At 43.6% G+C, this 13,557-nt stretch overlaps 1 protein-coding gene across 6 annotated transcripts; it reads left to right on the top strand.

Annotated features, from left to right (window-relative positions):
- Window positions 1–2,855: 2,855 nt before the first annotated feature.
- Window positions 2,856–12,118, top strand: LOC134481532 (low affinity immunoglobulin gamma Fc region receptor III). 6 transcript variants are annotated; one of them, XR_010057103.1, is made up of 5 exons: window positions 2,856–3,047; window positions 3,840–3,860; window positions 4,493–4,750; window positions 7,647–7,781; window positions 9,334–9,520. XR_010057103.1 is itself a non-coding variant. In XM_063272715.1 (5 exons), the coding sequence occupies exons 1-5, from the start codon at window positions 2,963–2,965 to the stop codon at window positions 11,615–11,617; spliced, it is 804 nt and encodes a 267-aa protein (XP_063128785.1). In that variant the 5' UTR covers window positions 2,870–2,962; the 3' UTR covers window positions 11,618–12,118. The 6 variants fall into 6 exon arrangements, 5 of the variants coding, with proteins under 5 accessions (XP_063128786.1, XP_063128789.1, XP_063128785.1 ...); XM_063272715.1 differs by lacking the exon at window positions 7,647–7,781 and adding an exon at window positions 11,433–12,118 and having other exon boundaries at window positions 2,870–3,047; window positions 9,334–9,588; XM_063272717.1 differs by lacking the exon at window positions 7,647–7,781 and adding an exon at window positions 10,999–12,118 and having other exon boundaries at window positions 2,909–3,047; window positions 9,334–9,588.
- The last annotated feature ends 1,439 nt before the right edge of the window (window positions 12,119–13,557 follow it).

Raw genomic sequence — 13,557 nt, 5'->3', positions numbered from 1 at the left:
AGGGCATCAGATCTCATTACAGATGGTTGTGAGCCACCATGTGGTTGCTGGGATTTGAACTCAGGACCTCTGGAAGAGCAGTCAGTGCTCTTAACCGCTGAGCCATCTCTCCAGCACCCCCTTTAAACTTTTGAACCTGTTTTTCTTTCCTGTAAGAAGTTAACTTTGATAGCAGACTAGTGCCACAATTAGGTTTTTCCTTCTTGTGGACCTGGACATCTAGCATCATGATATGCGTTCAATAAACTATTCTTGCTTAACTAAGATGGTGTACTATGGTTGTGTGGCAAATTACTGAACCCCAACACTCTAGTTCCTAGGGATCTAACACTCTCTTGTGGACCTCCAGGTAACTGTAGTCACATGCATATACCCCCACACAGACACCTACATATAAATAATTTTAAAGTAAGTATTATGAAAACACCCAGTTTCTTAAGTTTCTACTCAGAGTTGCTTAGGCATAAATTGAACTTTTTAGCTTGGTTTTTCCTGCTTGTTCAGTTAGAGAATGGTATGTGGAGCCTATGGAAATTTGGTTTTCAGAGGAATAAAAGTGCGAGTAAGGGACTGATGCTTCTCATGTTGACTGACATAAAATGAGGAAAGATATAGCACTATACAGAGATGGAGAAATTCCAGAGAAGAAATGAGCACTGTTCTACAGAACACAGTAGTCATCAAGGGTTCCCTGTTGGTCGCTGTAAACTGGGATCAGGCATAAGCTATCAGTCCTGAGTTTGTTAACCTCAATTGACAAAGTTAAGGAGGTCCAGAAATCACCCCTGTTACTCCATACAAGCCATCTACTTTAATGCCTTAAGTCAGTTGCCATAGAAGTGCTGCGTGCTTTGAGGTTTTAGCCCAGGGCACAGGGATGAGCTTGCTTATTTCTTTGTGAGATTAGGAATTTTCTAAATCATTTTTTCCTCTACACATTTGATATATATGCAGTGGCCACCACCCTTGAAGTACTTAAAATTGAGTCTACATTGAAATATGTTCAAGGCAAAACAGTATGTCAGCTTTTGGAAATGAAATAGTGTGAAACACTGAAACGTTGTAAGAAAGGTTGTAAAGAAGTAATAATTCTGCAGTGGAGACTAGCTGAAACAGGACAAGAGGGATGTACAGTTCCAGGAAAGATTGCCAAACAACAGACCATAACCTACAGAAGGATTCTGTTACGTGACAACTATACATGCATGCTCAAGTTTCCTGACTTTTGTTATGTCTGTTCTATGAAACAGTCATGTAGATAGAGTGTCAGAACTGGGTCAAAATTATATATATATATATATATATATATATACACATATATATATATACACATATATATATATGTATAGTGTGTGTGTCTGTGTGTGTGTCTGTGTGTGAGTGTGTGTGTTGGGAATTGGTTCTAATGCTTTGTCTTAATTCAGCTCCCAAAAGCCTTGCTTTTAGACCTGAGGGTCCCTGCCTCCAGCTGACTTTGATTGGAAAAAAGAATTGCTGTATAATCAATGACTGGGCAGGGAGATGGAGGTGGGACTTTTAGATTGCATGGGTAAGGGACAGAGAGAGGGGAGGAAGAATAGAATGGCCATGACTCAGAGGAAGAGGGATCAGATTTAAGAGCTGCAGGAGAGAAATCATCCAGCAATGTAGGTGGAAAGGGAATGGGGGAGGGGGATGGAAGGGGGCTGCCCAGAATGTAACAGGGCAGCAAAGATTAAATATAGATTTAGAAGGTGTTAAGCCAGGGATACTAGAAGAGAATGTGTGCTAGCCACAGGGAGGTTTAGAAATGCCCATCCATTGAGCTAGTTAAAGCATATCAAAATCATGCTGGTGTGTGTGTGTGTGTGTGTGTGTGTGTGTGTGTGTGTTTGTGTGTGTGTGTGTGTGAGGCTGGCCATCAAATGTCAGTTCATGCCTTTACCTACTGAGCCATCTTGCCAGCTCTCATTCTCCTCGTTTGAATAGCATTTATGATATTATAATTTTCCTTTTTAAGATTTATTTATTTTAGTTATCAGACACTCCAGAAGAGGGCATCAGATCCAATTACAGAGAGTTGTGAGCCACCATGTGGTTGCTGGGATTTGAACTCAGGACCTCTGGAAAAGCAGTCAGTGCTCTTAACCACTGAGCCATCTCTCCAGCCCTACAATTTCTTTTTTAACAAATTTATTTCTTCTATTTAAAAACGTTGTTTTTGCTCTAGGCCTTACCAGAGGATTAAAGGCACATGCTTTTAATCCCAGTACTCAGTTGTCAGAGGCAGGCTGTGTGAGCTCAAGGGCAACCTGATCTGTATAGTGATTTCTCAGGACAGTCTGGGCTGCATAGAGAGACAATGTCTCAAATACCAAAACAACTCCCCCCCACCCCACGACTTCTTATGTATGTGGAGGGCAAGGTCAGACACTTGCATATAGGGTAGAGACCTTTTTGGACTTACTTCTTCAGATAATAATAATAATAATAATAATAATAATAATAGTAGTAGTCGTAGTAGTAGTAGTAGTGGTAGTAGTAGTAGCAGCAGCAGTAGTAGTCGTAGTAGTCAAATATTGTTTCTTTCAATTACCTGTTTAGAAGATCTGTTTATCTCACCTAGGTCAAAGTTCTTTAGCCGAAGTTGCCCTGAGGCTTTCTGCATTGGCCTGTGAGGCAGCCCAGGAATTTATGAAAGAGCATCAGATCAAGGCAGTAAATAGAGGCTTCCTCTGGTTTCTAGTGTTCTCCCCAGTTTCCTCACAACAACAGTAACTTGGGGTTTCCCCGAAGTATACAAGAAGGGGCTACGTGTAGAAGCTATGACTATCAAGCAGAGACCACATCTTGTTTAACTTGCTATTGTTAAGTTAGCAGAAACAGAGTCTGCTGACCCATGTGGTTAAGCAAGAGAGTCCATTTCCTTCCTCTTTTTGCAGTTCATCTCCTAGACCTCATCAGACTCTGACCCAGTTCTTGAATGACTTTGGAGACCCAGATGTTTCAGAATGCACATTCTGGAAGCCAATGGCTACTCCCACCACTGACAATGTTGCTGCTGTTTGGTGAGTAAGGATCATCCTGAAATACAATCCTTTCAGCCTCTCCTACTGTCTGGATTCTAGAGACCAGGGTAGTAAAGAGTGGGTCTGGTTTAGAAACCAGGGAGAGAGTTAAAAGGCAAGAGCCACAATGTCCGGCGGTACCTGATTGTAATCCTAGCACTTGTGTGTGGTGTCGACAGAAGAATCAGGAGTTCAAGGTCAGCTTCAACTGCAGTAAGTTCCAATTCCAGGCCAACCTAGCTTTGTGAGACCCTGTCAAAAAGAGGTTTTTAGAGCTGGGTGTGGTGATACATGTTTTAGTCTCAGCCCTTAGGAGACAGGCAAGTGGTTAGTCTGGTTGACATGGTGATACTGTAACTACAACAACAACATCAAAAGAGGATTCTAGGGGCTGGGGATTTAGCTCAGTGGTAGAGCGCTTACCTAGGAAGCGCAAGGCCCTGGGTTCGGTCCCCAGCTCTGAAAAAAAAGAACCAAAAAAAAAAAAAAAAAAAAAAGAGGATTCTAACTTCTTCTTCCTCTAGCGTTACTTAAAGGTCAGAATCTGGAGGTCCTTTTACGGTCTCTCAAAAGGCCATCTTGAGCCAAATATTCATACTTTGCAGCTGTGCCAAGCACTTGGCACTAAGTGAGAAAAATATTCGAGCTACATAAACTAAAAACAGATAAACTGGAAAGACTCATGAGGAGGCTCATGGGGAAGGGGCTGTAAGCTTATGAGGACTCCTAACACACAACTTTCATCTGCTGCTGTTCTACACTGACCCCCACCCTCTCTCTTCCTCTTTACAGCTTTTGCAGACAGGCAGACGGGTAAGTTTGTGTTTCCCTTGTTTACAAGGCGTTGCTATCTTACAACAGAACACTGTGTTTAATTTGTAAGGAAATGTCTGCTTTACCAAGCATCAGGCTTGGGTTCAGATTGAGCAGTTTTCTCACAATGGGCCCTGAAGTTTAATCCTTGGTAAGATTCCAACTGGATTCTCCAAACACCGAAGGGAAAGAGACCAGGGCAAGTATATGATTTTTAAAAATGGTTTAGAGATTGAACCTAGGACCTGAAGTGTGCTACACAAGTTTCTACCACTGAGTTACAAGCCTTTAACAATTTATTTTGAGGGGTTGGGGATAGCTCAGTGGTAGAGTGCTTGCCTAGCAAGTGCAAGGCCCTGGGTTCCGTCCCCAGCTCCGAAAAAAATAAAAGAGAAAAAAAAAAAAAAAACAGTTTACTTTGAATAGACTTGCTAAGTTGCCCGCAGTGGTCTTGAATTAATTATGTATCTCAGATCTTAAAAGCTCCGCCCTTCCCGTTGCTAGGTTATAGCTCTGAGTCATTATCCTCAGACCTTTATCTGGTCTATGATGTGGACTCTCTGGCCCCTTGTTCCCCTTTGGAATACACAGTCCCTCAAAATTGAGTTGTTCATATCTTCTCTCACTCACAGCAAATCTTCCGAAGGCTGTGGTGAAACGTGATCCCCCATGGATCCAGGTGCTCAAGGAAGACACTGTGACGCTGACGTGCGAAGGGACCCACAATCCTGGAAACTCTTCTACCCAGTGGTTCCACAACCAGAGCTCCACCTGGGGCCAGGTCCAAGCCAGCTACACGTTTAAGGCCACAGTCAATGACAGTGGAGAATACCGGTGCCGAATGGCGCACACCAGCCTCAGCGACCCCGTACATCTGGAAGTGATTTCTGGTTAGTAAAAGTTGGTCCGGGGAGCAGCTGTGATACCAGGTCTGGAGACTGCGTACAGAGCAAACATTTACAAGAAAAAGGATAGTGTGGTTTCTGGGAAACATCACGGAGAGCTTTTCTGAAAGACACATTTCCCTTTTCACTTACTCCGTATAGTCTTTCGTGGAAGAGGACGCCTGTGTTGGTCTCAATCTCAATTGAGCAAGAGGTTCGAGGCCACAGAAGGGCTGTTGTGAGAGAAGCTGAAGGAAGCCCCTGCTTCGTAAACATCAGCTCTGCCAGGGCATTGTGGGGGAAGCACAGAGACTCTAGGAAGGAAAGTCTCAAAGACTATAGGACAGGGGCAGACTCAACAAGCTAGAGGAGCAAGGAGTCGAGATCCCCAAGGGTGGAACTGAAATCTGGCAAGTGAGGCCAGAGATAAGTGAAAGGGAATTGAGTGAAACACGTGGAGCAGATAGGCTGTGTGACGACTTTTATCCCTAGACGAGATGAAAGCCTATAGTACTTCAAGGTTTCAAAACTTGAAATTAGTCTTACTTGATACATGGGATATATTTATGGAGGACAGCATGCAACCTTTTATTAAGTGTGCATATTGTTTAGTTCTTAAATTGGTTTAAGTTGGGCATACTCACCACCTCAAATATTTACTACTGCATCATAACATAAACACTGATGATTCTTATTATTATTATTTCTTATTATTTCTATTTTTTTTCTTTTTTTCTGAGCTGGGGACCGAACCCAGGGCCTTCCCTTTGCTAGGCAAGCGCTCTACCACTGAGCTAAATCCCCAACCCCTATTTCTATTTTTGTGTACATAGTCCAATGTCATTGTTCATAGATCCTCTACTACACAAAGCATTTCGAAATGTCTTGCTCCTATCTGACTGTAAATCAGCCTTCCCTACCCCACCCTTCCCTCTTCTCTTTCCAACCTCCGCTAACTTCCATTGTGGTCTCAACCTCTGTAAGATTGAGTATTTCCAATACTATAATATGTGTGATGTTGCACCCGTGTCTTTCTATAGCTGGCTTAGCTCACTTTAACAGAACGATTTTCAGTTCAATCCACATTTTTTTTTGCAAACGGGCTTCATTCTTTTTTTTTTTTTTTCCCTCATCCACCCTCCGGGGTTCAGTCTTGTGGCGAGGCAGCATTCCATTGTGGGGTAGTCTTAACTGACTGAGTCACATGATCTGATTCAGGTTTGTGTAAATAAGTGATGGTGTTCAGTTTAACAGCGTCTATGAAAATGACCTTGAACACTATTCCTATCCCACTCTAATATCTGAAAATAGGAGTTTAATAGTTTACCTCAGATATATCTTGGTACACAAGCCCTGAGGCTAATACATGTAAGTATGTAGTGTTTTAGATTCTCCCATTTAATACCAAAACAGATTAAAAAACAACAACAACAACAACAGCAACAACAGTATTTTAAGGATGGGTATGGTTACACATTCATTTAATCCCAGCATTCTGGAGGCATAAGGCAGGTGTGTCTCTGTAAGTTCTAGATCAACCAGGGCTACATAGTGAGAGTGTCTCGAAATAAAGCAAGATAAAATAAAATGGTTTTTTAAGGTTCCAGTGCTGGAGAGAGCTTGGAAGTATAGGCAGTTTCCATAGACAGCACTCTGAGAAATAAATATTGGATTAACTTCAAAAATCTGCCCAGTGAACACCATAGCTACTCATTTTCTTTCTTTACATCTTATTTGTCCTGAAACAGCCCATGGTTCTTGCTTGTCCTATGAAAATATAAAATTACAAATTACCCTTAGAGGCTGTAGGTAGCTGTCTCTTAGTTAGGGTTTTACTGCTGTGAACAGACACCATGACCAAGGCAAGTCCTATAAAGGACATTTAATTGGGGCTGGCTTACAGGTTCAGAGGTTCAGTCCCTTAACATCAAGGTGGGAGCATGGCAGTGTCCAGGCAGGCATGGTGCAGGAGGAGCTAAGAGTTCTACATCTTCATCTGAAGGCTGCTAGCAGAATGCTGACTTCCAGGCAGCTAGGACGAGGGTCTTAAAGCCCACACCTGCAGTGACACACTTACTCCACCAAGACCACACCTACTCCAACAGGGTAACACCCTCCAATAGTGACACTCCCTGGGCTGGGCATAAGCAAACCATCACAGTAGCCCTCGAGTTACTGCTCAGCCAGATGCCCACTTGCGGTGTAGCAGATAAACTAGTCTTCCTTTAAAAAAAAAAAAGACAGATGTGGTGGGGCATAGTGACAAATGCCTATAAGCCCAGCACTCAGAAGGCAGAGGCAAGTGGTGAGATCTCAGTGAATTCCAGGCCAGCCAAGGCTGCACAGTGAAACACTGTCCCCAAAACCAACAAGGTGCACACTCCCAAAGAACAAAACAAACACAAAACCAAGTAACCAAACAGAAGAGTGTAGAGCTGGCAAGATGGCTCTCTAGATAAAAGTGCTTTCCACACGGCCATGTAGACCTGAGTTCAATCTCTGGAACCTAGAGGTGGAAGGAGAGAACCAACTGACTTATACATTGACCTCTACATGCGTACTGTGGGGTGTGTGTGTGCATGATATGCATGTACCATACATGTGACTCCTACCATGTGACTCCTACCATCGATGAAGTATTGGAGATGGTTGTAGTATTTTTTGGTTTATTATGTATATAGCATTCTGCCTGCATGGACGCTTGAAGGCCAGAAGAGGGCACTAGAATCTTATTCTAGATGGTTATAAATCACCATGTGGTTGCTAGGAACTGAACTCAGGACCTCTGGAAGACCAGACAGTGCTCTTAACCTGTGAGTCATCTCTCCTGCCTCCCAGGATGTTCTGAATGAAGACAGGAAAATGATTGTAAGTTTTAAAACGTTCTGCCCTTTTTGTTCAGATTCAGAGGAGAACAGAGAATTTAAAAAGATCTTATTGAAAAAACCAGGTATGGTGACATGAACCTTTAATCCCAGCATTTGGGAGGCAGAAGCAGGTGGAGCTCTGGGAGTTGGAGTCCAGCCTGGCCTGCAGGGTGAGTAGGATACCAGGGCTACTATAACAAGACCTGACACATCTCAACCAAACCAAACCAAACCAAACCAGACCAAACCAAACCAAACCAAACCAAACCACCAAACAAAGAGCTCTTACCAGGCTTACAGGACATGATAGCTCACACCTGTATGTAATATTGACTGAGACAGGAAGCATGCTGGCAGCCATGGTTATGTAATGACTTCTTGGTCAGCCTGTGCTTCAATGTCACAAACTTCTACACTCCCCAAAAAGGTCAGACACTTCCGTTTTTTTTGTTGGTGGAAGATTCCACTCAGGGTGTGCTGTGCTCTCAAATGCTTATGTTCCAAGGTTGAGATATTGCAATCTTACCACCAAGGCATGGTATTAGGGGGTGGTCCTGGGAGGAGGTAACTAGGTTAGGAGAGTGGAGTCCGTAAGAGGAAGACCTACAAAAGTTCTGTAGGAATGACAATAAAACTCTCTTCTATAAACTAGGAAGTGAGCTCTCATTAGAGGTAACATTTCTGGCCTCTGGCTTTGGATTTATTTGAGAAGTGTGCATTGTTTATAATGCCACCGAGGTCCTGTTTTGAACATTTGTTTATTAGTATGAGAGTACCATGGAGCCCAGGTTCGAGGATAACCTAGAACTCTGCTCCTTCTGCTCTACCTGCCACATCCTGGGATTACAGACAGGCTCTACCACATCTGGCTTGGGTGCTTTGTCAAGGAAGCTGGAGCAGACTAGGACAGAGAACCTGGCCTGATTCAGGCTCTACTCAATCAAATACAGTTAAGGACTACTTACCTCACTTTCTAAGAGTTATTTGAAAAAAATCATATCATTAAACTAGTAATCCCAGACCATAAACACTTATTCTAATAATAAACCAAAAGTTCTATTCTATAACACCTATAGTTACTGAAGTTAATGCATGTCCTATATTAAGTATAGTGTTTTAAATCCATAAAACTGTTTTGAAATTGCTTTTAAGACCTCATAAATGTAATGGAATGTTTTTTCTGTGTGAGTCACGTGGACGTGTGGGATAGGCTGCTGCACAGGCCCTGGGTTTTTGTTGTTGTTGTTGCTGCTGCTGCTGTTGTTGTTGTTTTCTTTCGGAGATAGGGTTCATATGGGCCAGGCTTGCTATATACCTGAGGATGACCTTGCATTTCTGATTGTTCTGCCTCCACCTCTGAGGTGTTGTGATTTTACAACATTCCCTGTCCCTACGGATTAAACTCAGGCCCTCATGTTTGCATTCTGCTGAGAGAATGTGTGTTGGGTTTTTTTTTCTTTTTTTTTTTTCGAAGCTGGGGACCGAACCCAGGGCCTTGTGCTTCCTAGGCAAGCACTCTACCACTGAGCTAAATCCCCAACCCCTGCTTCTTCTTCTTTTTTTTTTTTTTTTTTTTTTTGAGACAGTTTCTCTGTGTAGCCCTGACCAGGGTGGCCTGGAACTCACAGAGTCTCTAGAGTTTGGGTAATAAAGTCGTGTGACACCATCGCCCAGCTACCCCTTTGTATCTTACTCTTGGTAAAGTGTCTTTCCATCTTTCAGACTGGCTGCTGCTCCAGACCCCTCAACTGGTGTTTGAGGAAGGGGAAACCATCACATTAAGGTGCCATAGCTGGAAGAACAAACAGCTGACTAAGGTCTTGTTGTTCCAGAATGGAAAACCTGTGAGGTATTATTATCAAAGCAGCAATTTTTCAATCCCCAAAGCCAACCACAGTCACAGTGGGAACTACTACTGCAAAGCATATCTAGGAAGGACAATGCATGTGTCCAAGCCTGTCACCATCACTGTCCAAGGTGAGCCACAATCCCTGGCTTTAAAATATGCTACTCTGTTTCAAAACACTCTGCTCCGTCTTGTGTCCTAACACTAGGATTCTGAGATGTATGGCCGTCTACTGACACCTTAGGTTCTAGTTTAGGGCAGCCACGTTGGCCTGAGAATCTTTCTCTACTCACAAGAAAAACATGACTCTGTTCTTGAGAAATTTTGCATTGTGAAATCCTAATTCTGCCTTTCAGAATTGCAACCTCTGTTGACTGGCTGGTATTGGTTAGTGAACACGTCTCAGTCACAGGACCAGAGGAGGTGGTGGGTAAAGAGCTACTGAAGTGGTTTATGGACTGCTAGTTCAAGGTTGCCCAAGGGATATTTTCCAGCCATGAGACTTGTCTGCAGGCATCTCGGAGTGAAAGGTTCTGAGCTCAAGCTGAGGTAGAATGCCATCTGCGTTCTGCTCCTCTCCTTTTGTACTCACAGTGCATTTTAAGGATTCCTGTTAATGCAGCCCTGTAACTCCAGTACTTGCAACGTTGAGGCAGGAGGATGATAATTAAGAGGTCAGTCTGGAGAGGAAGAGATGGCTTCCGTCAAAACTCTGACTGAAAATCCCTGTCTCAAATGGGATGTTTCACGTGGCAGTTGCCAAATCTCACTGTTGGGGTCCAGGAATCACCTCACAAACCACCCGAACACCGATCTCAATCAGATGGAGAGAGTTTATTGAGCATTTGCCCCAGGATTGATTGGCCACGGCTATGGTCCAGATTCAGGAACTGAACCATGACCCAGGTTAAGATGCCATAGGGATTTTAAGCCCCAACTCCACAAACATCTGCATCGGGGGATTTCCTTAGGAACATGTGCTTGTTTGTACATTTATCCTGTTTCTATCCGACTGTGGCGGGGGACTTGTCTTCTCTAATATTTATATTCTAACATGTCTACCAGGATGTCAGCCACCTACATACACGTCTCTTTCTGACAAAGAACGTCAATTCCCAGGAGTTCTTGGGAATTTAAACGTTACTTGACTACTACTCAACGTAGAAGTCTTAGTCCAAATAGTTTTTTGGTGCAGGTGTCTCTCTTACGTTGGGGTCCATCCCAAGAGCAGCTTATGAAAGCAAACACCATAAAAGCTTATACTCAGGTCCAGGTCCTTGCTTACTGTGTGTAACTACAGAAAGCAGTTCTACTGACTTCCATTGTGATTGGTTTCCAAGGGCACAGAACATGACAGTAGGTAATCAGTTCCGGCATTAGAAGTTTCCTAGTGACAGCAGAGACATATGAGAAAGTTTTCTTATAATGGAAGGCTAGACAGGTAACAGTTACCTAGGCCCTAACATTCAATCTAGGCCTTAATATTATACCTAGGCCCTAACACCCAGTGACCACAAAGTCTTTGTCTCCTATAATTTCAGACAGATATGGCCATGCCCTTTAGGAAATGCAGACTTAGCAACACATTGGAGAAGGCTGAGAGATGAAAAGTCCACTGAAAGCCAGGCCTGGTGGTGCACACCTTGAATCTCAGCACTCAGGAAGCAGATGCTGGCAGATCTCTGTGCGTTTGAGGTCAGCCTAGTCTACAAAGTGAGTCCAGGACAGCTCCAGAGCTCTGTTACATAGAGAAACTATGTCTCAAAAAACCAACCAACCAACCAACCAACCAACCAACCAACCAACCAACCAACGTCCTTTGGAGGCTTCCTGATTCATCTGCTCCTGTCCTTACTTTAAGTACTTGGTGTGAATCACGTTACAGAAGCTCTGCACTAGGGACCTCACTGTCCCTAATTTCTGAATTTCTGTCTTAATGGTTCATTCGTTCCAATTCTTCCTGCTTCCCTCCCAGGTTCAGCAACGGCATCCACCAGCTCTCTAGTGTGGTTCCATGCCGCTTTCTGCCTAGTGATGTGCCTCCTGTTTGCAGTGGACACCGGCCTGTATTTCTGTGTACGGAGAAATCTTCAAACCTCGGGGGAGGACTGGAGGAAATCCCTGTCAGTCGGAAAGTACAAGGCTCCACAGGACAAATGACATCCCATCGTATGGCTAAACAGCGGCAGCTTCTTTTCAGCCACACCGCCGCTTCATCTACAGCCTTCCTTTGAAAGCAACTTACCACCAGGCTGGATATTTGGTCCTGCAATCACAACTGCTAGGAGGCTGAGGCAGGAGGATCACCAAAGGCTGCCCGGGTTTTAGAGAAGAGAGAGTGCAAGTCTATCCTGGATAACCCAATAAGACCCTGGGTTTAGATGGCTTATCAGGAAAGAGCACCCATTGCTAAGCTCACAGACAAGACCACAGATTGATCCCTAAGGACACAGGGCAAAGGGAGAGAACAAATTCCTGAAAGTTGTCCTCTGACCTCCACACGTCCACCATGGCAGATGCACACAATAAACAAATTAAAATGTAATATATATATTTTAAACAAGAGGTGGGGAAAGGCTGGGGGTTGGTGGCACAGTTTTTATCCAGGACACATGATGCTCTGGATTTTGACCTCCTATAATAAAACAGAAATCAATCTGGGCCAAGGATCTCCTTTCTGTGACTTCTTTGTTCAAAATAGTGTAAAAGCTTTCCCTTGTACTTAGATGGAAATCTAGCAGCTTTGCAGTGTTCTGTAAGATGTTACCACATGATCTTACCTCTCTGATCTCATTTCCTTCTGCTTTTTTTGGCTCATTCTTTCTCACGTTTGCTCTTCCCAGAACACAGCAGCTCTACTTCTATAGACTGCATTTTCTGTCTCAGGCATGTTCTTGCCTGTAGGGACCCACATCCTGTTTCACTTGGCCTTTGTTTAAATATGACTTATTCCAACCAAAAAAACAAACAAACAAACAAACAAACAACCCCCCCCCATACTAAGGTTTGAGCCTCAGGGGCAGTGCTGCCAGGTGTCAGAGACCAATGGGGGCCGTTCAGACCACAAGGGTGAGCCCATGCCTCCACAGATGCAGGGCTGATGCTTTTCAGGACAATAGCTTAGCCATCTTGCAGCTCAGCTGCCTTCTCTCTCACAAGGGCCCGCACTTACTCTCCTTTTCTGCCCCTCGTAGAGCAACACAAAGTCCTCATCAGAAGCCAAGCAAATGTGGCCACGTGACCTCGGTATCTATAACTGTGAACTAAAGAACCCTCCCCACTCCTTTACTAAAGTACCTAGTCTCGTATGCTTTACAATAGCAACAGAAAACAGACTCCGACAACACCCTTCGGTTTTTACCCACGTGTTATCAGTAAGGGCTCTTTGATTATTCAGTAGTGTAAGCTTATTCCTCTACCACACTCCTAAATCTCCCAAGGTGGAAATTTCTGGTTTCTCTGGGGACTCAGTTGTATCATGTGATTTTTTTTTTTTTTTCTGGAGGCTGTCTTATGAGAGGATGTTTTGCTGAGAACAGACATGTGGTGTTTTCCTGGAAGCTGTCTGTGAAAGAGCATATGACCTTCCCTTGGAGTGGACTCTTGAGGGAGCTTGTGATGTCTAGAAAGACTATAAAGATAACACCACAGACAGTGAGAGGAGGCCTAGATTCGCCTTGCAACGCTTGACTGGTCTTCACTGGTCTTTGCTAGCGTGACTTACTGTGACTTAGCGTAGAGAGGAACAGACTTCCAATGTTCTGTAGACTACTGCGAACCTGGTGGAGATTTGTGGTTTCTTCTGGATTGAGTTGCTGCGACTGATGTGTGTTTGGTGTTTTTGATTGGACTGAGATTGCCGCTACTGACTCATTTTCGGGATCGCTCCAAAGAACTACTTCTAAACAGGTCCACATCTCCCACTTCCTACTAACCTTCTACCCTACCTTTGGTTGCTGTGGGGTAGAAGGAGGTTGAAGCATTTAAGAACCCTTATTAAAGTAGGTTTTGAAAAATGTAAGCCTACATTCCCCTAATTTATGTTTCTCTTTTTTTATGATTTTTAATTGCATTTTCTATTTACATTTTTAAATGTTATC

Source organism: Rattus norvegicus, chromosome 13 (genome assembly GCF_036323735.1).
Source record: "Rattus norvegicus strain BN/NHsdMcwi chromosome 13, GRCr8, whole genome shotgun sequence".
In the NCBI taxonomy this organism is placed as follows: Eukaryota; Metazoa; Chordata; class Mammalia; order Rodentia; family Muridae; genus Rattus; species Rattus norvegicus.
The sequence above is the reverse complement of the archived record's forward strand: the minus strand, read 5'-3'. Positions and strand labels throughout refer to the sequence as shown.